Below are 26,085 nucleotides of genomic sequence, written 5' to 3'. Positions count from 1 at the left end.
GTACATTTCTCCATAATGGAGGAAGAACCAAAAATAGTCAATTTTTATATCCCAGTAAAGTTCTTAGTCTCAGGAGCTTCCACATTAGATATACTATAATGTCTAGAAATAAATGAGAACTATCAGCTGAGGGTGAAGTAAAGCAGACCACAAAATCGCACAATAGGGCTGTGTATTTTTGCTGCACATGTAATGGTGATATGGAAAAGAGAATCTAGTAATAGTTTCCACCCTTACTAAGGTATTCTATCCATATTCTGAGATAAACAGACATGAAAATGCTTCAGAGGCTGAGGCTAATAATACACTTTTAACGCTGTCTTTAACACTGTGCATTGGTTTTTTACATAGTTCGGCATAATGGAAGCACCAACAAAACAGTATGTGCTGGCTGTCCAGTGTGAAAACACAGCTGACACTTTAGTCAGACACCTTACAAAGGAAAAACAGCCCCAAAGGTTTAGCAAAAATCTCAGAAGATGTCGCTGCTAATTTACACAAAGCAAAACAGCAACAAAATGTCTTCCTCAGGGAAGATGTCCCAGCATTGTCCCAGGACAACAGCAGAGAGTCTGTTGTCTTTGAAAAACAGATGCTATGCAGGGAAGATGAAAGACAACTGGGATGGCTGACCAGACTGAAGGATTATGCAACCATACATTGCTACAATATGAAAGTAAAGTGCATTTACATTTTCTGGCTAATAGGGGAAGCTTTACAGTAAACAGGAAAGTCATGGAAAGGGATTAGAAACACCCTTTTCTTCCCTGGTAATTCTGAGCATTAGGCAGAGCAGACTATGCCACTGTTTGCACTGAGAAGAAGGACAGCAAGGGCAGTTCAGTCACAGAAGATTGCTGATTTGTGCAGGGTTGCAAAAATAATGGCAAGTCTGAAATTGAGCTGGAATTTGTGTGGCTAGAATTCATCTCTAGTTTCAGTCAACAGGGACCGTGCCCTTCTCAGCATCATTCAGCAGCTAAGCCTGCAATGATTCCAGGTTGGTGTTATTTTCCTCTTCCTGTCATTTTAGGATTTTGCAACCATGGTTCTGTTTTGTGCTAATGTTCATTAACCCTCCCTCTTGGATAACATGAGTTCTCAAAAGGTGAAGCTTGTTACACATTTAGACAGATCCTAACTATTGATTAACACACTTGTGTACTCGAGGAAGTCTGTCACATTGCAAGCATACTGCAGGCTGCATAATCTGCTTTCAGACTGAGTGACCCCTTCATCCTCTGCCTTTGTTATTTTCCAGACATCTTAATTTTCTGTTAAAGTAAGACTGATGACTGCCTTTAAACCTGAAAGAGCATAGGATCCTGCAAAAAAAGCTAGCATGAAGAAACAGGAAAATTTGGTACCTTTTCCTTTTCTAGCACTTAGAGTTTTCATTTGAGCATAGATTAATATTGAGTCAAAACCTCTGCAGATCTGTCTCTTTCCAAGCAAGCTCCTTGCCAGCATCTCCATTTGAGCCATTAAACATTGGCTCTATATTTCTTCCTGATCACTATCATGTTAGCTAGCAGAATTAAACATCCTTCTCCATTCAGTTCGAAAAATGGTTTCTTCAAAACTGCCCCTGGAAAATTCTGCCTAAGACTGTCTTTCCTCTCTTGCCCTAGTAGAAAATATCCATCTTACATTTCATTCTGGCACAAAATATACACAAGTTCTTTTATCTGGATTCAAGTGAAGTTAGTTTACAGATGAAGTAACATCTTTCCATTCAGGTGATCTATAAATTTTCCTAAGTTTATCAAAGCTAAGTTAAGTAACTGAGAGTAGTTATCAGTTTTTATCTGTAGTCCCTCTAATTTCTTGCTTTAACCTGGTTGTGATGGAGACTATGATGCACTTCAAGGGAATCCCATTTAATGAGAAGCCAAAGGACTATGGAAGCTTCAACTGTGTAAACAAAGCCTTGCCCAGTACAAGACAAATGGCACCACTCTTTGGGGTAGTGTTGATTATTATGATGTGTGTTCAAGTAGTTAGACCACAGCTGACCTCACTGAAATGTTAAGCTCAAGCTCAGTTTTCTCAAATTGATGCACAGGAAGGAGGTCACCTAAATCAAAAGTAAATTTAAGTCAGTTCTGTCTGGTCACTGTCCAGAGCTGTGACAAGCACAAAGAACATACAATGCATATTCACTGAGGCAGAATTTCTGGAGTTCTTTGCTGGCCAGCCTAGATACCTTTCTGGCATAATGTGGCCTCAAAATGTAAGGCAATAAGTGGGCCTTGAGCTTCTGATGTCTGAATACAAGTGTTTCTCCTTAACATCATACAATACATGAAAGGAAGCATCGGGAAGGAAATATACCCTGTAGCATCATTCTCAAGGGAAGGTATACTTCCACAAAATGAAAATAAATGAGTTGGTATTATGATAGTCTAATACTGTGATGTTATGTACAACAGATGCATTTTTCTGCTAAGGGTTTAATCCCTTCAGGCCCATTAAGCAAGGGGAAAAGTTTAGAAGGGATGCTGTTAAAAGAAGACATTAATGCACCTTTAAAAGAAAGTAGTTGGAGCACAAATCCCAAGAGAACTACAGTACAAAATAGTGAATGAAATATTTATACTTTCCACTGAAGTTGAGTTTATGCACTTGAGGGAGAAGCTCTGATGAGATGGTCTTCCCCTTTGTTCTGTATCTATTTTTCCGATTGCTCAGACACAGCTGTTGGTTTCATAGTCACTCTGAGGTTGATTAGATTAGAAATCATAGGTTTGTCTGCTCAGCATGGCCAATGACACACAGGAAGTTTGGAATGCATTCTAAGCATGTAGTTCAGGTAAAGGAAATTTCGTTTTGTGTGCTTCCAGATATAGATCGGTTCTTCAGGATTTAGAATGATTGGATCAACTCTCCTGTCTAATTCTGAACAAACCAATTTAATACATGATCTAAAGCTTGTATATGTTCATGTGAAATCTCACTTAAGGGTTAATATGCTGCAAAATTCACTGACTTATGCAAGGCCCATGACTCTCACATTTATATATCATTGTTTTTAATTGTATTTGTTCACCATGAAGCAAAACTGCCTAATAAAAAAAGCTGTGAATGTTTTAGGGGAGATTCTCCAAAACAGATGGAGGGAGAAAGTGCCTGGCTGGCAAGTGAATTGGATTTTGTGCCTTCTAGAACCTTTTCTTTCTGTTTGGACCTTGACACTGAAATTTCTTGTACAGGATCATTGTCCTTTTAAAGAAATTATTTATGGTTACTCAAAGAACATTTTTTATTTTCAAATAGCTTCTGAAAGAAGAGCAAAACTCAAATGCAATTTAGTGCCCTGCATTCTGCAGGAAGGTTTTCATGTTTTCTCTACACGGCTCATTTCTTACTAGAGGGTCTTTTCCAAATGCTGGCCTCCTGCTCAGTCTCATTTATGTTACCTACTGGCATTCATCTACCTACATCCCTCAATGCAACTATGTCAGTTGCCTAAGTACCAAAAGTGACAAAAGGTGGTGCTGTGTTCTTTGTTTTTGGTATTGGTTTATTCTTGGTTGGTTGGCTGGTTGGGGTTTTTTTAAATTTCTTTTTTTTTTTTTTTTTTTGGTTGGTCAAGTTTTTTATACTTTTATGTACTGCAATTTGTAAATATGTCATTTGATATAATGAGCAAAATGACCTTGCCATTGTCCCTCTTGTGTTTCTACTTCCTGAACTTTTTTAAGCTCACAGTTCCATGATCTTCATCTGCATTTTCCATAGCTTTTCATTCAAATACACAGATCTCTTGGGCTTTCACATTAGCTTTTACATACAGAACATTAAATACTCTGGAGATTGTGTTTATTTGGTTTATTTTTGATTTTTTTTTTCCCTTAGAAATAGCCTTTGTTTTTTAGGTTTTATATATTTATTTCAATAAGTATAAGTAGATATTTTAGAAGTTTAGGTAAATCTAAGGTACAAAGCATACTTCAAAATCTCTGAAATTAATAAGCATCTAAACAAATTGTCCTCAAATACTTTTACAAGAAGCAGCAGTAGCAATCTTTATGCGTGCTCTTTCTCAAGTACTTGTAAGTATGTAAGGATAAGCTGGAATGGACATTAGAGAAGATAATCTGCACAGAAAGTCTTAAAATTGTGGCCCTCAGGAGTAGTTCTGGAAGATGATTGGGGTCTACTGAGTAATATTTTTATTTGTAGTATCAAATCAAGAACATATGTAAGAGCGAAAACCATTCCTTAAGACCTGTCAAATCTGATCTTTCTTGGTTTTGCTGCATTAATGAGTAATCGATACATAAGGAAAGGAAATGTAGTAATTTCCCCTTGAAAAGATCTTCTACTCAGTATTTCAATAATATTTAATTCTTATGGAGCCTTTTTCTTTCTCAGAATATGTTAAAGATGTGAACTTATTTGATCCATCCGTGTTAATTTTCCCAGCACTTCACTGAGAGTGGCAGTTATGCGCTCCTATTTCTGTCCAGGAGGGAGGATAGGGCGGGTTGCTTAGGCTGCTTCATTAACTTTTTTGTGGACAGGAAAAAGGGGCACAGTTGGATCCCATTTTAGAACTAAGGATTTCCTGATTTTCAGTCTTCTGTTTACACAACTGCATTGTGCTGCTCTGATTTGAACTAAGTATTCCCTGGCTTAAGGGACTGAGGTGTGGTAGATGTAATCAAGATATCCAAGCTTGCCCATCTCCAGTAGGAACACTGGAGCTTTTTTAGATGTTACCTTGTGCTTTCTGCAAAACACTTGGTGTTGTCCAAATGGATGTCCTAGTCATGAATCCATCACCTAGTTGTTAATTTAGGACGCTGTATTTTCCCCATAATTTAAAATCCAAATGCCTTGATACACTGAGCTTTGGTATTTCTTTTACTGTATTGAACTAAAAGGTGCTTTGAGACATTTACCAATGATGTATTGTAGGGACAAGGTAGCATTTTTTTTTTGTTTACTTCTCAGAACTTTTTCTTTTCTGGTATTAAGGATGCTTTTTCAGGGTGGAACACAGGGAATTTATTGTGTAACACCTGTTAACAAAAGAGGAACTTGATTAATTTCCCACTCATGGTGCTGAGACTGTTCCCCTTTGTTGTCATTTTCTCAGGGTTATTACTCATTACCCTTATTCATTCTGCTTTGATAGAGGTAAATAGCTTTTAATTCCCCCTGCCCCCAAACCTTCTTAAAGTTTCCTTTGACAGCTTGTTGTAATTATGCCCCTCATTGAGGACACACTCATTATTCTCTGTTGCCCTGAACAAGATTATTTAAGGCTCATTTTGGATTTACTCTGTGCATGTGTCTTGAATGTATTTCCCTGAAAAATAGAAAATAGCAATATAAGGGCAGCGTGAGATGCTGGTAAATGTGTTACTGATCACAGCTTGTATAGTTGGAGGTATTTCAGTGAACATGAGCGATGTCCTTGTCATTACATGACAAAAAAGAAAAAAAAAAGAGAAAAAAAATGCCAAAAGGACACAAGCAAGAAGCTATGGAAGCCTTCTGTGCAACTTGTTTTTGAGTAATTGTTACATACAGTTTACTGTTGAGCTGTCACTGTATCCTCAGCTCTAATAAAATATGAGCCAATATTAGGGGCAGCTTTTTTGCTGTATCAGGAATCTTCTTTTGGAAGGTATCCGATGGCATTATGAATGTTATTCATAATGTTATAAAATTGCAATGTGACAATTAGTACATCCTCACTTTCTTCACTTCATCTCCCCAGACACAACTTACTTGCCAGAATTCACAAGTTCTTGGGAGTGTCAAGATTCTTGATTTGCCACAGCCGTATTGTTACAGGGACGTCTCAGTGCCGAGGCATTCAGCAAATAGCTCAGGCCATTCCTGAGAGGCTCTGGTTCTTAATTTCATGTCTTCTTTCCTTTCCCTTAGAAAAGGATCCTGCTTGGTAAGGCTTCTGGTCTGAACTGCTAAGGCTGTTAATTCTTTGACAGATCAGACAGCAGGAGTAGTTCCAGAAACATACCTTTGCCCTTAAATGAACTTGAATTCACTTAGGTAACTGTAATACACAATGACTCCCATCCAGGAAAAAAATTAAAACCCCCTTGTAACTATCAAAATATCACAGTTGTTATGCACTTTTTTATAGATTTAATTTTAATAGATTATATGTAAGTGATCACATTTGAATTATCTGCTCCTGTAGAACCTGCAGTCATATTTTTTTTAGCTGCATTGCACCTTTATTTGGAGACAGCAGGTTCCTTTTGCTTGCGTTCCTGATTTTGTCTTATCGCCTGCTCCCTTTTATATTAGGAATTGCAATTTTTTTGATATTCTAACAATCTTAGACTATTTTGTAGTAGTCTGATTCATGAAGGTATTGGCATTTCTAGTTATTTGAAAACAGTAACACAATGCAAGGAAGCTATAGAGATTTAAGGACAACAGTAGTTACTTTACAGATTAATAATAAACACTATTTCCTGGCTTATCATCAATAGTATCTTCCATTATACTTACATGATATTAAACTCTTTGGTTTATGGCAAACATATTCCTGATGGGGTGAATTTACAAACTTGGACTCTGTTTTGCCCGTAAATGATCTATAGAGAAATAACTGCATAAGTATAGTTTTTTTAACTGGGTGTATTAAGTAAAATTAAAAAAACAAACAAACAAACAAAAAAAGGCTTCTATAGTGACCCATTTCAAATAGGGCATGTCTACCTTGGAAAGCAGGTAGTTGTATTTTTTCAAAGTCATAGGCAGTAGGTGCTGATGATAGATATAGACTTTAAAATTTACTTTCATAATTTATTTTTTTCTGATACCTTATGCTCTGTCTAAGCCACAAAGAGGGTCAAAAACTGCAAAGATACATGTTGGAGGAGATAATTCTTGCTGAAAAGGAAGTGGCTAAATGAGGACCCACAAACAGAACTGGGAGTACTATGGTGGTCTAACCTTGACACTGTTTGTGTTTGCTGGCTAGTCCCAGGGTTCATGGTATATTGCATTTGCTGCCCAGCTGATGTAGACCTACTGTGAGCAGCAGTTTTTTACCTGGCCTTTCTGGATGTCTGTAAGAGAGGCTGCCAGAGCACCAAAAAAAACCCCTGAAACAGTAAAGGAGTACCTTACAGGACAAATGGTGAAATATCACGCCGGTTAGCAGATTTGGTTTAGCACTGCCTTTGTTCTAGGACCACCCTTCCTGTAGAAATTTGCTTGTGAATTGTGTAGCTATGCATATTGTGTGTGGGGAGACGTGTAACTTCCAGATGTACAAATGAATCTGTGATTTACAATGCGGTCTATGTGAATAATCACAACTGTTGTGCATGCACACAGATTTTTACAGCGTGTTTCCAAGAATTTGGAACAAAAACGACACGGATCCAGTACATATTTCAAAGATATCATCATCTATACTTGTGTCTCTCCTTGCTTCCTACAGTCTGAGTTCCTATAAATAGGAACAATCCCAGTCTGAGAAAGAAAATGAGAAATAGTGCAAATAATGCAGACTGTTTTTTATCATAATTGTCTGCATGTGCCAAATCTAAATGTGCACACAGATGCCACTGAAATAGAGATGGCTCCAAACCAGTCTCATGCCTTTAGCCTAGAAAACACTTTTTCATTTCCCAAGAGAATATGAAATCCCTCACTGAGTATGAGAGATTGTACCTTAAAAATTATTTCAAGTGATTATATTTATAGGCTGTTTATGAGGCTCATTACTATGTACATGAGCACATAAATGAAATTAGCCTCACAAGAGACATTTATCCAAGGACACACAGGATGTCTGCAGCACAGCCAGGAACCAGGAGATATCTTCCAAGTGTAGTCCAGTATCTTGACCTCACTGCTATTTTTGCCTACTTCTGTCCTAGTGTACTCCATTAGTGACCAGAAATCTTCACGTTGAGACCTCTCTTCTTTCTTTCCAAAGATCTCTTGTGGATTGTGTGCTCCTCCCCATTATATTAAGGTATCTCAATAAGAATATGCACTTGTGTCATCAGTCTGATTGGAAGACCACTACTTCTAAATAACTGAAGGAAGTAGCAAAAGAAAATGCAAGGCATGTGTAAAGTAAGATATTATAGATCTTTTTCTAAAGTAGTATCTCATCATTTTGCTATAAAGAAATATCCTATTCAGAGAAATCCATTACCCAGTTTAGTATGGAGGGGATAATCTGTGGATGTTAATCCTTTGGAGTCTATTTTAACTCTCTATTTCATAAAATTATTGCTTCATTCTCTGATAATTTTACAATTCAATACCATTAATTTATATATAGAAAAGGATTGATGGAACTACTTATTGTTAAGATTTCCCATCCTTTCCCATTAGGAATCTTTCTTTTCAGTTACTGTAAGAGTAGGATTAAGTTTACTGAGCAAAAAGATTGAGATTAGCATGCGAGTCTGGGTGTTGGAGCAGCACCTGCCTGCCAAGGTCTCTCTGCTGCCAGGATATACGTGAGGCTTGCTGCTGCAGTTTGATGGGCTGATCCCATAGGGGAGGACAGGAAGGTTTGGTTGCTACTGGTCACTCTGTTTGTGCCTGACAACTGGCAAAAGCTTGAGCTTTGGGCAGAACTGTGCCATATGATACACAGTATTCTGAAAATGCAGGTCCTTCCTTAAAATGTGCACTAAAATCCAGGACTGACTATTTGGTTAATTTTGTATGTGCCTCTGTTGCCTACCTATTAACTGGAGATGAACATAGTTCTCCATCTCCTCAGGCATTAGGAAGATAAATTTACATGTGTTACAAAGCACGCTGTCACTATAGTGAAAAAAAACCTGCTTGAGAGTCTATGCAAACATTAATAATTCTGTCTTCAGAGCAGAATTTAAATGCTGTACAGGAAATATGGTATGGCATTAAAAAGTGATGAGAAAATAAAATATGAAATATTTTGTCGTATGGCTAGCAGTGCCCATTCAAAACTGAGAACAAGGCAAGGGGCCTCACGTTAGAATTAGATATAATTCTGCAGATTTTTTCCTAATGAAGAGACTCAAGGATGTAGTTAAGGTGGAATAAGCAGTCTTAATTCCAGTGCTCCAGAAATTTTAGCTGTTTGCTTTGCAACTTGTCTTTTAATATACTTTCTGTTGTGTTATATAAAGTGACTAAGGTAGAAATTTAGAAGCTCCATTAGGATGTAGAAATCCTAGTATCATATTCCAGAAATCCCAGGCTTGGTATGACACCTCTTCCCCAGCCAAAAGGTGCTGGTATTCATGCTGGCAGACGTGCAACAACCACCAGCTCTAAGGAGGAGGCCAGAGTTGGGGGCTGAGCACTGAAGGTATTCCAGAGCCACATACAAGCAGAGCCACAGGCGCCGTAGGGCTGGAGTGAGTGGCAGGGTGTGCAGCTTGCAAAGTCCTCTGCTGGAAGTGGGTTTTAATAGCTGGTTCAGGAAATGATTGTGATGTTTAAGAGGGAGTTCTGCTGAACCATGTCCAACTGCTTCCAGACAGTCCTTTGGGACCAAGTGTGCCATGGAACCCTGTCATCTACCAGCCTATGTGGATCATGGGTTACATGTGTGTAAGTGTTTGTATACAGGGAGCCATCCATCATTTAGGTTCAGAGATGGTCCTTTTCAATGCAGCATACTGGAAATTAGAGGATCTGTTTTCATTCATGTCTGTAGGAGTTATACCACTAAGTAACCATACATAACCTGATTGTTTTTTCCTTTTGTTTGTCTTGCTGGTTATGCTGCTACTTGTTCTTGAATTAGGTGTTGCTGTGTTTCCTACCTGTAAGGAGGCAGCAACTAAATTATTGCATGAAATATGTACATAAATAAGGTGAAGTTCCTATACTGCTCTTTGTGATGCTGAAGAACAAGTTAATGACTTACTGTGACAGTGAGAGCATAGGATACATCACCTTTCTCTTATAGCCAGGAACTTAATAATAGAAAAGACCAATTCAGAGAAGCATGCAGAGAGGGTCTTTCATTTGCCCTATCATTCTTCACTACTGTTACCTCCTACTTGATCTCTCACTTTACACCTAAGACATGTCTCTCTTGCTGTTTGAAGAGTGCTGACTAGAGAGTGACTCTTATCTAATATTGTTTAGTGTTAACTCCCCTTTTCCACTCAGACTGCAATGACGGCTTCAGGGTCATGCGGCTGGAAATGAGAATGTGTGCTCCACAGGTAGTCAGCTCACTGAGCTGGCCCCCCAAAGTGTCTGCTCTTTACTACAAACAGGTTTTTTCTTTTACTGCAAACAGAAATCTCAGCTGCCAAGAGAACCACCTGCATATAAGCATGCAGGTAGTGTAGCAGTGGTTGCTATACGGTACACGTTAGGATTCTAGTCTGAATAATGCAGATGTTCAGGGACTTGCAGTGGCTTTAAGGTGACACAGAGTTGCTTGGGTGACAAGGATTTGGGACAGTCCTATGGGACATTATTATTATTATTATTATTATTATTATTATTATTATTACTACTACTACTACTGCTACTGCTACTACTACTACAATACTTTGGAAAGAAGAGCTAAGAACTTGCTAAGAGCTGACATTTGCAGCTAAAATATGTAATGCCTGAAGAAATGCAAAACAGCCCTTATTAATATTGGCTTTTCCTAGCAGTAAACTTGAAATATGCTGATAGTCTGTAAGCATGCAATGCCTCTTTCTAATTAAAAAATGTGCCTAGTACTGTGTCTGAGCAGGAGTCCAGCAGTGAAGGACAACATGTAATAAGGTAAATTGGTGCTGTGTCATATGGAAAGGAGTGAAGGAAATGGTTGATGCCTTTCTCTCAGCTACAACCCTAACTGAAGAAAGTATTTAATTGTGTCCCAAAACCTTGTTAACTTGGCTTCCACTGTTAGAACAATGGGAGAAGCAAACAGCAGAATCAGAAAATTTTTACAAAACTGTCGTAAAAACAGAAGCTTTAAAAAAGATGAACCAAGCCCAAGAGTTTGTAGAATGGTCCCAGCTACATGAGATGGGAATTATGAATGTGCAGAGGAGCAACAACCAAATGCATCCCTCACTATCTCCTGGCTGTTGCTCAGTGAGATAATCACTTGCCTCTTCTCATACTCAGTATAAAAATTTGTTTGAAAGGTATCAAGGAAATATGAAGACTGCAGATGGTGTCTGGAGATTGTTATATATCATTACACAGGCAAAAACAATGTTAAAACAGCATTAAGGTTGCAAAGTCAAGTGTTCAGGAGGTATAAAATTACAGAGTAATGGTTGTCTACGCAGTTATAATGGGCTTCTCTGCGAACACTCGTTATCATTTTATTATTCGTTATAATTATCCCATTACTCATTAACCTTAAATGTGGGATCATATGGAATTTTCCCACTTGTTCTTTAATTTAATTTACGCGTGAAAAAGGTTTTAGCTTTAAAAAATAAAGGAACCTGAAAATGCCATCCCATGGCATATTGACAAATGGACTGTCAGGAAGGTTGAAATCTTTCTATTTATCACAGAGACATGGAGAGTCTGGCAGCATTAGATTTTAATGTGTAGACCAGTGCTAGATGGGGCAGGATCACTTTGCAGCTGGGTGTAGATGATTTTTGTTGACAACAGAGGAGTGGCCAGTGTCAGGAATTTGGGGGTTAGAGCCAGGATGCAGAGGGAAAAAGGCTGTCCCTTTTTTTTTTTGTATGTTTCCATGTCCCTCTGTCCTCACACATTTTGGGTCCTCTCATGTCCTACCTAGCCCTCGTAATCAATTTGGATCGTCTTAACTACCTGGTTGCCATCACTACTGCTTTTTCATTCTCAATTTTAGTTGATTCTTAATCTCAGGTCCCATTTTCCACAGGTATTTTGAGATCCCAATTTCATTCTTCTCCACCTCAGACTGTAATGCTTTTTCACCCTGGGGTTCTTTTACACCACCAGTGCCTTGATGTATTGTCTTCACTCCCCCTGTAACCCAAGCACAGCCCGCTTTTACTCCTCAGTCTCGTTTCGTGCCACCTCCTCCTCACCTCCTCATCTCAGTGAGTGATGGGCAGCACCCCAACTGCCCAGCAAAGATAGTGCAATACCTCAAAGTACTGCTATAGTTATGTGCCAGCATCTCCTGCCATGCCTGTCATCCCTGCCTCCTGCTCTGTGCAGCTCCTGTTCCTGGGAGGAAGGTGGCATTCCATATCTCTTTGCAGAGGTCTATGGAAGCTGTGGGGGAAGCAGGTATAGGGACTTCAGAGGGATATATGCTGAGGATGCAGGGAGTGTGTGCCTTTTCAAGTGTTTCTCATGTGGCCAGACCTGGAAAGTTTTCACAAGAAAAGTAAAAGGTACAACCCTGGCAGAATGAGTCACTCCTTTGGGCAAATTTCTGGTCCCTCCTCCATGTGTTCTAAGGAACCTTGCCTTCCTTCAGGCTCCTTCCAGCCACTAACCAAGAAGAAGAAACTGGATGAGCATGGCCATTTTTGCCTTCATGTGGTACCACCTTATTCCAACATGGGTAAAAAAAAATTGTATACCACTTGAGAAACGGGAAAAGGACAAATGGTTTGACTGAAATTTCTCACCATGATCTCAAAGGGAAGATGTGATCTGCAGGATGGAAATATTTGGCTGCAGTGCTAGGGATCTGACAAACCAGTGTTTCACTCCAATGTATGGCTGAGACCATGGGAAATGTTAAGCCCACGTAGTAACAGAACAGTCCTGGCCTTTCTGATAAAACATTCAAGTAATTGACTAGCACAAATAAATATCTATTGTTAAAACACAATTTCATAATTAAATGAAATAAAGTTGTTGTTTGGGTTTTTTCCTCCTACAAGTACTTCACAGTACAGAAACATCTACCTTTGCTTGGTGGGAATGTATCAAATGGCCAGAGTGCAAATTATCTGCAAGCTGAAATTGTTTCAGTATTTAATCTGAAAAAACTATATCAAAAGATTAATATTTAACTCCTACTCACTATCAGTGGTTTCTGCTTGTAATTCTTACCCTGCTGTATGAGGTGAGAATTCATAGGCAAAGACTGTTCTTAAGGTTTTAAGCTGATAAATATTTTGCTGCCATAGGATCATGAAAAGACAAGTGTGTTGATGTCAGGGGTGTGTGTACAACTTGAAGTTGTGAGGAGAAAAGAACTGATGTGTACATCAGTACTTAGCAGAAATGTCCTTAAAGCCCTTTATTGAAAAGAAGTCAGTAAAACGTGAGATTGATTGGGTCCTTAGTTTATGAGACCCAATTCTTCCTCTGTTAATGAGCTTAATATTCTCACCTTCTACTTTATTTTAACTCTGTCCACAGCCCTGCCAAGGCACCTTGGCTGACATGAATTTAGATGTTTATGGCTCACTCTTCCCATTTAGTAGGATGGATTTCCAAGTTAGAAAGGATAGCGCCGTGGTATCTTTTTCCCCCTGTGAGTATTTTTGTTCTTCATTCAAAGAACTGCAACATAAGTAAGAAAGTGGAGCCTAAATCATCTGTGGCTGAGGAATGGGGGCAACAGAAAAAAAAATAATGGAGAGAAAATTTGAGAAAAAGAAAGTGCTTGTGCTGGCAAGACAGGCAGTTAGCCAGGGACAGAAATAAAGAGGAAACAAAACAGATGAAGGATTACAGAATAAAAACTATTTGGGAATAGGATGTTGGGAGCGGTAAATAGGCTAGAACAATAGGGATGAACATTTGCTGAATGTGAATAGAAATCACTATAAAGTTTCCACCATCAACTAATAAAAATACAGTAGCCTTGAGTCCTTGTGCTTTATTAAAAACTCCAGCTGGAATACATAAAAGAAGGCAGGAAAATTATTCTCAAGACAGATAACTTTCAGATGAAGGAGAATGTAGAGATTTGATGAGATTTTTTGTAGGCAAAAAATATTTTACGAACAATACTGAAGAAAAGATGCATAAAGGAGGGGAGAAAGCAAAATAAAAAGAATTGTAGTGGAAAGAGGGAATATTTGAGCTATAATTAGCATTTGTCTGTTTCAGGAAATAAACGATCTCTTACCCAAAGAATTTTTCTGGTACAGGGAAGTGTCAGTCCTAACCCTGTTTTTGTTAGATGTCAGGTATTACCCTCCCTCTTTTTCTGGCAAGTGTTCAAGTACAGGATTAGGAGGTTAAACATTTCTACAGTGTGCTCTGCTCAGAATGGGCTTGCTACTGTTTAGTGGACAATGAGCTATACTGCAGCTGACAAAATACAGGTTTCCTGAACCAAATATATTCAGTTCAATACATTTTCTTTGGTTATGATGGACAGTAATCTAGTGTGACATAAGGTTTGATTTTGCACGGCAGCCTGCATTGGTTCTGTGGTAAATGGAAACTGTCCATTACAAAAAAATGTCATTATCCCTATAAAAGAGTGAACTGATTTGAAAAATGGAGAATTGGTTCAAGTCTGCAGGTTACCTGCACATGGAACTTTTTACCCAGCTCCCAGTACTGTACTTCTCCATTTGCTGTGCATTCTCTCCCTATCTTGGTGAGACAGAATTTGAGAGCCGGAAATTCCCCCTCTGTTGGGAATCATTACACACAATCTTTTGACTCCATATTTAGTGGACACTTATAATTTTTCTTGTAATGCTTTCAGGGAAGCTTTACATGTTGATAAGAAGCCACTAGCAGCCCTAGTACATGTTTTTATATGCTTTCCACTTCAGTTCCCAGTTGTGTTTAGGTGAGAAGGAAAAGAATAGCATTTTGTTATGGCTGAAGATTACAGTTCCTCCAAACCTGTGATTTTTCTTTATTTATAAAATACTTCGGACTGAATAGACTCAGAATTACTGTAGGGCTTACTGGCACAAGCTACAGTGCAGATTGCTTTTCCCAGTCATGAATTTCAGTTAAAAACAAACAACTGATGAACACATTTCCCTAGAGAATGATTTAAATAGGGGTATTTCATTTGTATATTTCCTAAATAATATTTTCCTGCATGTGTAGAGATAAAAGAGAGTTTTTGCTTAAGATATTTTTGAAAATATGTTACAGACTTTTTTTTAGACTTGGATTTTTCCTTTTTCAGGGGGACTAAGTAGGAAAATATTTATTGCAGTTGGGTCAAGGCAGAATTTCCGTGGAAAAATTAAAATAAAAAATCAAATTTGAACTAAACTAAAAAAATGAGGTAATATTTTGAGATTTCATCAAAACCATACAATTTCCAGTAGCTGTAATGAAAAATTATTTTTACAAACACTTTTGAATGAAGTTTTGGACATTTTTTATTACAAGGGTGGTGCCATAATTGTACCATATTCTAGATGGGGGTCTATTAGGAGATGAAATAGAAATTATTAACAAAGGCTCCTTCAGGCCTTATTTACAGACAGCATTAGATAAAGTGTTACTTAGTGGTCAAATAAGGCTGCCAGATATGAAAGAGACAAAAAGAAATGTGTCTTGGCATGCTGGGGAGGATATAAGTATGGAGCAAGCAGAATCTATTATATTTGATAGTGATGGAATGTCGCCTGAAATGACCCTCCATTCTTGTCTATTGTTAACTTTTTCTCATGAAAAAAAAAAAAAAAAAAGCCACAGCCAGTGAAATCTCTAATAGCAGCAGTCTGGATGGTAGAACAACAAAGAGTTTACATACATTATTACAGATTTCTGCTGTGTTGTTTTGGTGCCCAACCAAAATTGAGGTTCCCCTGTGGTACTGTAAAAACATAGAGATTGTCCTCACCATAAAGAGTTCCAGTTGACACTCATGAGACAGAGACAGACAGGAGAGAGCAGGAAAAGCATGTCCAAGGTCATGGTGTAGGTCAGCAGCAGCACCAGCAGGAAAACAGGACCCAGAAGTCTGTGTTTGTGTAAATAGGGGCTTTTACCAGCATAATGACTCCTGGGGAAGAATGCCCATATGAGGCATTATGTGGGTATAACTCTAGCTGCTGAGGATGCTGGTGCAATTACATCAGTAAACTTTCCCAGGCAGATGAGCCCCTGCTCATGGGCTTTAAGCACAAAATCCCATTTCAAGGAGGCCTTCTGCCAAAGAGTGTTGTTGGAAATCTAGCAAGAGGAAGGAAAGAAAAAAACAAAACAAACAAAACAGTCCTCACTTCAATTAGAGGAAAAGATAATTCTTTTCAAGTCGAGAGGCTCAACTCCTGCTGGCCTTTGTTCTTAAGCTTACCCTTGCTGTAATTTCACAGAGTAACTTGAATAATGCCAGTTTGTTCTGTGATTACCCTCAGCTGGAGCACAAAATTAATATCTCACTAAGTAATTCAGTACATGATGGGTGAATATTTAGTCAAACATGCCCTAAAAAGCTAAGATTTTCCATGTTTGCTGGAACTCTTTCAGTGACAGTTAATTGCCTGTGTTCGTATATGTTTATGAGCCTCAGTAAACAGGCAGCATATTTACGTCTCCCCCTTAAGAAATAAACTTCCTGAAGAGAAAAAAACTCATGCTCCCTGATTACAATCTAATTTTAAGTAAACAAGGGGTGGGAAAAGTGACTAGTGAGCAGGACTTTGCAGGGAGGAAGGTGGGAGGTGAAGAATTTTCTCCCTCTGGATTCATACCACATCTAATGCTGGTAGTATTAAGTTACTATGCTGCAAGAGAAAAATGGCCTTGGCTGGTCCTCTTAGTGTTTGGGGGTTTGTTTGCCTTTTTAATCCTAAGAGTTTAGACTCAAGACCAGATACAATGTTTTCTAACTTGTGATGTGGAGCTGCCATAGAAAATGCCATCTTTGAAAGGCATGTCTTCTAACCCATGCACAATCCTGGCGTTTCCTGAAAGCCCTAAAATATTGATGTGTGATCGATCCTATGATATGCTACAGCCAATGTCTCTCTCCCATTTCTTCACATTGCACTCACTGCCATTGCACTGCTTTCTCTTCACGTGAATCCCTTCCAGAACTGAAAGTTCCAGTCTTTTGCCCCACTGGTCTTACTTGCTGTGGCTTTTACCATGCAATGAGGGTTTGTAGGGCCAGAGGAATCCCCCATTTTTTGTCTGGGGGATTGCATTTCCCCTGACTGGTCATTTTATTTTATCCTCTTCCCCGCTGCAGGATGAATTAACTCTTGTGAAGTGTTCAGAGATGTGTAGGAAACAGTAGACAAAAGACTAAGTATTATTTACTTAGGTTGTATACATTGACATCTGCAGAAAGAAGACATTTGTGCATAATTTCAGTCTGTCTGTACAACTGACTGCTAGTTTCACTGGCTTGCGCTTGTAAGGGATTATCAGGTGGAAAACACAAACAATTTAGTGAATGTTCATTGTTCACTTTTCATCTAAAATTTTCCACTCTGCTGTTGTCCAAAGATTTCCTCTAGGACTGGGTGTTTAGGTAAAAGTAGAATAACAGAAACCTCTGAGCCATAATGTAAAGACAGAAGGTGATAAAGTGAAAAATAATGATGTATGATGATAGATGGCAATTCTTTGCTGTTGTCCAAAATCTTATCCATTAACTCTTTCGGATTTACTTTTGGTTTGGTTACTGCTGAAGGCTGGAGAGCAATACTGCAGGGTTTTTTTATGCAGGCAGAGAAAGGGTGTGTGTGAGTGGGTAATGCTACCTCCAGTGGTGTTTGGCCTTTTATGAAATGAAAGCACCTGAAAACAGTGGCATCCCCCAACTCAGAGAGGTTCTGTCCATCCCAGACACTCAATGCTGACATTCTTAAGGTTTTTCGATCCTCTGTGTCTTTACACCTTTTCCATGGCTATCACATGCTTTACTGATGGTTGCACCAGGCTGTGTACCTTCTTAGAAACTTGGTTATCTCTCCTTAGATAAATCAGCTTGATAAATGATCCATTAAATAGTAAACTTCTGTGTTCATCAATATAGTTTTAAGGAAGCTGGACTGAAGGAGCTGACAGATCTAAAAATAAAATCCATGGTCTTCTTGTAATTCACTGTAAACAAGCTGTCAAGCATCACTATGGTCTCCTTTGTAATAGCTTTAATGAGTAAATAGAGAGAATAAAAGCAGAGAGACAGGTTAAAAAATGTAAGCCAAATATAATTGTTCTTTTTTTGTTTTTGTTTTTTTTTTTACCTATTATATTGCTTTAGGTGGTGGTATCTCTATTTCTCTAGTTCCAACTTGGAAAATTTTGACACAATTTTGCCAGAAGTTAATTCTTCTAGAATACATATTACTGCTTTTCAAGAGCAAGGAGCTAGAAAATGTTTGAATTGATCCCTGACTCTGATACCTATGGCTTTAGAAGGTTTTAACAGAATAGCTTATTCCAAAAAAAAGTATGTAGAATTGTATTTTATCAAATAGAAGTCCCTGAATTTTCTACTAGGTATCTGCTTTTCTCTTTTAACTCGGTTTTTGTGAATGAAGAAATCTGCATTCTATGGCAGGTAAACATACATCCAAACATATTCAGTTTTTCTGTACTTCAGGCTGTTAGGAGAATGAGTCTTTTTTTTCTTTTTTTTTTTCTTTTCCCTTCTGTTGGTTAACTCCAGGTTTCTTATCCACAGCTTTGGTTGTTGGTGGGTTAATAATATCCTTTGGTGCCTATCTTTGAATGTACTTGGCTGCCAGTTTTACAGATGATGTGTTCCCATTTATTTAATTTAATTTTATTTATTTAAACTTCCCATTGAAAAGATCCATACTGCACACCTGGCTCTCGGATCTGCCCCCAGGTCAGTGACACCAGTGGCGGCAGTGCCTTTGCAGATGTACTGGGATCTGTCTCGCTCCCTGGGTTCCCAAGGCTGGGACTGGCTGGGGCTTGATAATGAGCCCTCCCATAGGAAGGAAAAAAAAAGTTGTGAAGTTTGTTCACTGTTGCTCACTGGGATCGAACAGCTTGTCTTTTCTTTTGAGGAACATTTATACTTAACACTCGGTAGGCAAACTGCTATTTCAGTTTGCAAGTGGATTCAGTTATTCAAATGCACAGGCCAGAAAATGAAGGGGATTCTATTTAAACAGTGTGCTCCCAAGTCACAGATGATCTTTTTGATGTCTGTATTTTGCAAATGGAAATTTTCCATTTTCCAGCAATAGCATTTGTTCAGAGGCTGTATGCTATCTAAATCTGCTTTTGTGGCTGTTCATTTGCATTTTTGCTGTACTATATTGCCTCCTGTCTTCTCCCCTTGGCCCCCCACTCTTTTATATTGAATTCCTATTTTTGCTGCCTCCACTCTGTCTTGCATCTCTAAAGGCTCAATCATGCAAGATGCCAAGGACTCAGAGCAAACAGCAGAGGCTGCTCAGCATCTGGTCAGGATTACAGGTGAAAAGGGAAATCCAAAGCATCTGCATATTGAAGGCTTTTGCTGAGAGAGAGCAGATGAAAGGTGGAGCTGTTCCCCACTCAGATAATAATAGTCCCACTTCTCCGGTAGCTTCCCACCTTTTCTCAGAACTGCTGGAGCTACTAGCCAGTGCATCTGATGGGGAAGTGTGTGGAAAACTTGGGTTGAAATTTTGTGGCATGATTTGAAATACTCACATTTGTCAGATGATGTAGTCAAAACAGCTCTTCCTGGATTTAAAATAATGATCATGGAAAACCTTGCATGTTCATATAGCTTTCTTGGTCAGAATGCACAGTTTTCTACTTCCTTTGGTATTTATCTTTTATTTCGTCCTCTGCACATAGGTTCTTTCTTCTCCCAAATCTGGTTACATCCACATCTACAAGCAAACCGCTTAGCAAGAAAAACTGCATTAATATCCTGAGGGAAAATTGAGAAGGTGAGGAGAGAAGCACAACAACTTAATTCTGGCAGTTGAAAGAACAATCTGAAAGTTGTCTCGGCTCAAAGTATCATGAACCGTCAAGTAATCACTATTCACTTCTGCAGATCCCAACCCTCAGACTATTTCACCCTCAGGGAAAGCTGAGCGGGGGGGTGTTCGGGGGAGAAGAAAGCGTAAGCAGGAGTATCCTACACTACAATGAAAGGCAGCATATTTAAAGCTGAGCAGTGATACAGACCGTGGGGCTGGGAGGCGGGGATTGCTGGCTTCTCCTCCCATTTCTATCTTTTTTTCTAAATTCACTTCTCAGAAGAGAAGATGAATGAAAAAGAGGGGCCCTCAGAAGAGGGACCACATGCCCCTGGCCAGCTTGGAATGATAATACTAATTATAGGGAATGAAAATATTCAATAGTTTATCCAACCAGGCTTTTCTTCTGCATCTGTTGGAAACTGGAGCGATGGTAGTGCTCCACTAGGCTCATCCAGGTGTGCAGGAACCTGCTGAATGACTGTACAGTGCTCTGGGAACAGAGCACTCGTTTTGCAAAAGTTTTTCTCCTGCCACAGGAGGCAAATACCTGTACGAGCATGGCATGGGGTTCCCACTGTGTGGCAGAGGGCCGGTACCTAAGTACCAGCGATTATGAATGCCTGGTGATGAAAGCACAGTGTATAGGCAGTGTTCTGAGCGTGTGTATGGCTTCCCACACTGCCCTTTTGGACTGGCTATGGGGCAGTTATGGGAATCCATAACAAAACCCTCTGCTTTTGAGAATAGCAAACTGCCGGAGTAAAGCGTGATATTTCCATGTTCCTGTCATGTGCAAGCACGTGCCCACAAACCAAAACACAGCTGGCAAGTCTAATTTTAGCTCTACCAGCCTTGAGAAGTGTCCCTTTAAAGAAATTCTTTTTATAATTCCTTTTTTTCTTTTTTTTGAAGCAATTTGGTTGATAATACAGCAGCTGACAATCCCGTTGCCATACTATGGATGATTTAAATAAAAACAAAAAGAAACTGCAGCCCCACATTTTTTTTCCCCAAAAATTTATAAATAGGCAAAACCACTGTAGAAAGGCTCAGGAATCTGATGACATGTTAAAGAAATAAGTTATTATAAAAAAAGGAGAAACGCTAGGATTTGTGTACGAGAGGAAACATTTTGTTATTCTCGCACTTTTTTTTCCTGATGATTTATAGCCCTGTTGTAAGACAGACTCTTCCTCCGAGTCCTTCGGAGGATAAATATTTGGGATGGCGGTGCTGACACAGGTCCTGCACGCCTGGGATCTGTGGCAGGTGTGGGGCTCTCGGCCGGACGCGGGGGCCACACCTGGCCCTCACCTGGGCCCGGGCGGCGGCGGCAGCTGCTGCGAGCGGGGGAGCCCGGCCGGGGGAAACGCAGCCGCGGGTAACTTTTGTGGCACCGTGGTATTTTCACACGTCTGGGGAAAGAAGGTACCCGCACGTCAGGCCGGCCGAATTTCCTCTTTACCCTCTTCCTCCATTTTGTTCCAACTTTAAATAAACCAAGTCTTATATAAGCGGTCTAACGAAGTATGTATTTAATATGTCTGGCCCGGGGTCGCCTCTCCGCGAAGTGCCGGATCACGGTGCGGAGTAGTTTTCTGAAGAGAGAGAACGACGACGACTTCCTTGCTCGGCGACCAAGCTCCGTGACCTTCCCCCTCCCGTTCGTTTAAAAAACACATATATATTTTTTTTTTAAAAAAAAATTAAAATCATAAATATGAAACCGCGTTTTGGGGCTGGTGTGCCTCGTCCGCCGTGCCGCGGCGTTAGGATTTCCCGAGTCGCAGGGCCGCTTTCCGGAGCTGCCCGGTCCGGCGCGGGCGCGGAGCGGGCGGGGGCGCGGAGGCGGCCGCGCGGCCTGCGCCGACCTCCCGGGGGAGCGGCGCGCCGAGGTCCCTCCCACCGGCGGCGCGGCGCGGAGGGGGTTTGAATGAAAGACAGGACGAGCTCTGAGCACCATGTCACTCCGTGAGGGAGGCAGCGGCAACTAGGCTGGGGAAGGCTCTTCCCTCCCCCCCCCCTTTTTTTTTTATTTTCTTTTTTTTTTCTTTATTTTTTCTTTTCTTTATTCTTCTTTATTTTTTCTCCTCTTTTTTTTTTTTTTTTTTTTTTTCATTTGGTTGGAAGGGGGGTGGGTGGGGAAGCGAGAGGGGAGGGCTCGAGAGCGGAGCGAGCCGAGGAGAGGACGAGAAGAGCGAGCGAGAGAGAGAGAGAGAGAGCGAGCGAGGGAGAGCGAGCGAGAGAGCAAGCGAGCGGCTCTGCGGAGATTTGGAGTTGCACTGTCTTCCCGGCTCCTCTCGCAGGACGCTTCCCTCCCGAGCCGGGCAGCGGGCACCGCCGGAGGCACGCTGCTGCCAGCGGGAGAGGCGGGCTGCTCCGCCGCGGGCACCCGGGCACGGGGCTTCCACCCAGCCACGCACCCACACCCGCACACACCCCTTCGCGCACACACACTCACACACACACTCTCTCTCTCTCTCTCACACACACACACACACACGTATATGTTCGTGCGGGAGCGTTTTTGGCTGCGCTGGAAGTAGCGCGCGGTAGACGGCGAGGAAGTCTCGGCAGCCTCCTCTGTCGCCCGCGCTGTCAGGAGTAGCGGCGTGAGAGGAAGAAAGGCCCTGGGGCACTACACCCTGCCAACGAGTTCCCCGCACCAGCCAGAAGGACTCCAGCTACATGGGCAAACGCCTGGACCAGCAGCCAATGTACCCCCAGTACACCTACTACTACCCCCACTATCTCCAAACCAAGGTAAGGGCTGGCGGGGCCGGCTGCCTGGCGGGGGATGGAGAGCGGAGCCGCGCCAATTGCGGGCTCGCCTCTTCGCTTTGGCGATTTTTCTGTCTCTTTCTCTGGTTTGCTGTCACACAGAGCGAAGCTGGTAGGCAGAGAGCAGGCGTGAGAGAGGCAGGAAGGTTACTGTCTGCCCTCCCATTTATTTCTTTATTTCTTTAAATTTTTATTTTTTTTTCCCAAGGGCTGCTGGCGTCGGCTAATTCCTTTTATTGTCTGGGGAGAACAGTGCGGTTAACGCTATCGTAACAGCGGGCAGGTAGTGTGTTTGTTATGGCATGGGATAAAGATTGCTCTGGACAGCATCGGACATAAAACACTTTTGGTGGGTCTTCCAGTGATCTCTACAGTTTTTCCGCAGCTTAAAAGCATTTTGCTGTTAGAAAAGCTGTCTGTGGCGACTCAAACTTTTAATCAGCTGAGGAGGAGATGCTGTGGAGCTCGGAGGGAGAGCTCAGAGCTAACCGTCTGTAAATCTGGTGGAGTTTGTTTCAGTGCATTGCACTGGTTTTAATATTTCATTAACTATTGAGGCTGATATGGCTGTACTCTGTTGCATTTTAAAGGTCTAGCAATAGAGGGTAACTACTTCTGGAGAGAGTATCCAAGCGCGGACGCTTCCGTTTTTCTTTTTTCTTTTCTTAATAATTTTTTAAATGCCAGCAGACTGGAAAGCAGGCCGGCCTCTCTTAGAGAGGCTGAGTGAAGTCTATGCTACCTGGCCATGAGTTAGTTAATTAAAGCCTTATTTTTATAATGCCATTGTATAATAGCCTGCTCTCTGAAAAGATTTCCTGTGTGACCAAAGGACAGTAACAAAAGAAAGCTCTAAACCGAAAGTTTGCAAACCCTGTCAGGACACTGTATTTGGAGGAAAGAAAAAGGAAAAAATACACACTTCACAAGGTGAAGCGTGACCTCATAGCCACAGATGACCAGTTTCAGTAAATAAACGAACATCCTTTAGGAGGGAGAAGCCAAGGCAGGGCGTGCACACGTGCATATGGTACTGCGTGCACATATACACATTGCGCTCCTGTGGCAAATTTAACACATGGGACATTTGATGTGTGCAACTGTGTGTGGTGAAGTGCCACAAGGGAGGCTGACTTCTCCAGACTTTTGGTTTGAAGCACGTTGATCTGGCAGCAGTTGCGAAAGGATAAGTTATATTCCTTGTTAATAAAAATTACTTTCCCGTTAACGTTTATAGCCCGACTACTGCATTATATAAATTAACTAATTGTAAAAACTGCAATTCAGGCTGTTTGGAGTTCTGATGACACCAGAAACACTCAGTGTGATTACAGCCCTGTAATTCATGGCAGGGTTACCTCTCACTTCTTTGCTCTGCTGTTTCTTTCACTGCATCATGCAGATATTTTTTTGGTATAAAATTCATCCTTTTTTAAATTTTGTATTTCAGCATGAAATTTATCATTTCTCCCCCCTTCCTTTCAAGGTCAATTCAAATAGCGTTTTACCTTTGTGACCATTTAGTGTGTAATGTTGCTGTTGCAGCAGCAGCCCGTCACTAGCTTGACTGCAATATTGCCTATAGCTTTAACTGTTTGGGGGATTGGGGACGCAGGCTGATGCTATTCCTCAAAACCTGGCAAGCCAAGGACATGAAACAATTGATGGTGTTTTTTTGAAAGAACAATAGCCTCGAGTATTTGAGGAGAAATATTGGACATTCCATCCCTTTTACTCACGTAGTTTACATTTTGCCAGTTGTCATTTTTATTTCTTTTTTCTTAATTTTTTTTAACTTTCTAAAATAAGCTTTTTGAAAAAATTAACCTTGTATTTGAGCTTAAAGTAGAAAAGTAGCTTTTCTGTATCATGACTTTTTTTTAACCCCTTGCTTTAAAAAATAACTTAAATGCATTTTTATAGCTGGTATATAAAATTATCAACGCTGTGAAAAGTCATGTGCATCAGTCTGGCACGATTACAGTAAGGACAGGTAAAATTTCAAATTGGTGACACGTTTTATATGCCTTTATTTTTTCTTATTTTCCTTGGCCCACAGTTAAGGGCGTATATAAACTCTAAATAATAAACACACATACACGTGCGCATATGTGTGTGTATATATATACATATATATATATATATATATATATATATATGCACACACACACATACAGTTGCAAGTATTTCTTTTCTATAGACCATAATAAGACTTTAAAGTAGTGCAGACAGGCAGCATCTGGATTTTGTTACCTTAAAGCTAGCCATCAGCTTCTGGGACATTTTAAAGGAGTTAGATCCATTGTATGTCTAAAGCTAATAGTTGAGCAATCAAATAATCTTGTGGTGGAGAGCTGTTATCTTTTATCATCCCTATTGGAGCAACACATATAAATAAACCTTTGTATGGTTCCAGCCGGCCTGAGAACTTCAGCTTCTTATTTTCCAAAAACTGCTCTTTGTACCAAGCATTGTAGGACTCAGCTCTACAGTAAGAATGTGTTTTTATGCTCATAGTCATGCATGCAGGGCAGGGGGGAGGTTTGCACATTCACTTGTAATTAAGAAAGAAATTCTAGGGTTTCTTCTGGCATTTCTGTACAGCTTCTGAAATTCAGAGTGGCAGTGTGTTCAACAGGCAAAGTTTGGAAATTCATGTTCCCCAGCGTGTTTGGGTGAAGTGCTGCTTTTGCTCTGCTTGTTTGGTGAAGTTGCCTTGGTTCTCCTTTGAGAAGTACCGCATTACTGTTCATCACGTCCCTCTCACGGGGGAGCACGGAGCTGCGCAGGACTCCAGCCTACAGTCCGTGCGTGTGTCTTCTAACGGGGCTAGCGTGTTCTTGTGCAGAAAGGGTGTAAATGAATAGCTATATGGGTAATGGGATTATAAATAGAAAAAATGGATTCCATATGTTTGTCTGATTGCTTTAACTTTTTAGTGTTTTGTGGCCTTTTGTGGAACATAAAGCATGCACTAGTTCCATTTACTTGGGCTCCTTTATTATCAAATGCCACCACTGAAGCTAAAACTTTAATTTCAGGTTTAGGAAAAGCCATTGTCATCCAAAAAAAAGAGGAAGGGGAGGGTGTCAATCCTTATAAGGCACTTGCAAGGAATTTAATATGTCTCTTAAGGACAAGCACTGGGTTTTGGTGTGATGCTGTCTGACAACTTCAGTTTGAATGTACAGTTTTGGAACTTTAGGCAGATGCTGAGAGTAGGGAGAGAGTCCAATTATCCAAGGAGTTTATTTTGGAGTAAATGGTTCTGGTTACTGTTGTAAGTGAAGCATACTCTTGTGTTCTTGTTGCAAAAAATATTGCAGGGAGGTGGTTCAGCTCATGTATATCTGATGAGAATCTGTAGTAGTTTTTATTTTATTTTGAGATGTTAGGAGAAATTCCTCAGTTGCATCCTTGCTGATGGTGTAACTACTCAAACAACTGATTTGCAGCAGTACGTTGCAAATTGTCACGTAGAATGTTAAGGATGCCAAATCTTGCATTATGATCTAAATTTCTTTCTTTTGTT

The 26,085-nt window shown here is 40.3% G+C and overlaps 1 protein-coding gene across 15 annotated transcripts in view; it reads left to right on the top strand.

Moving 5' to 3' along the window:
* RBMS3 (RNA binding motif single stranded interacting protein 3) overlaps positions 1 to 26,085 on the top strand; it is a 703,891-nt gene that overhangs the window by 240,556 nt on the left and 437,250 nt on the right. For 2 of the 15 annotated variants that reach the window (XM_086850751.1, XM_023919271.2), the window contains exon 1: positions 21,698 to 22,535. The exons of 12 other annotated variants lie outside the window; for them this stretch is intronic. In XM_086850751.1, the coding sequence (XP_086706877.1) occupies positions 22,461 to 22,535 (75 nt within the window). In that variant the 5' untranslated portion in view covers positions 21,698 to 22,460. Of the gene's footprint in view, positions 1 to 21,697; positions 22,536 to 26,085 lie in introns of those variants that run through there. One more of the 15 variants, XM_086850771.1, reaches the window with a different exon arrangement.

This window comes from Cyanistes caeruleus, chromosome 1, assembly GCF_971803275.1.
Source record: "Cyanistes caeruleus chromosome 1, bCyaCae1.hap1.1, whole genome shotgun sequence".
Taxonomy (NCBI): Eukaryota; Metazoa; Chordata; class Aves; order Passeriformes; family Paridae; genus Cyanistes; species Cyanistes caeruleus.
The sequence above is the reverse complement of the archived record's forward strand: the minus strand, read 5'-3'. Positions and strand labels throughout refer to the sequence as shown.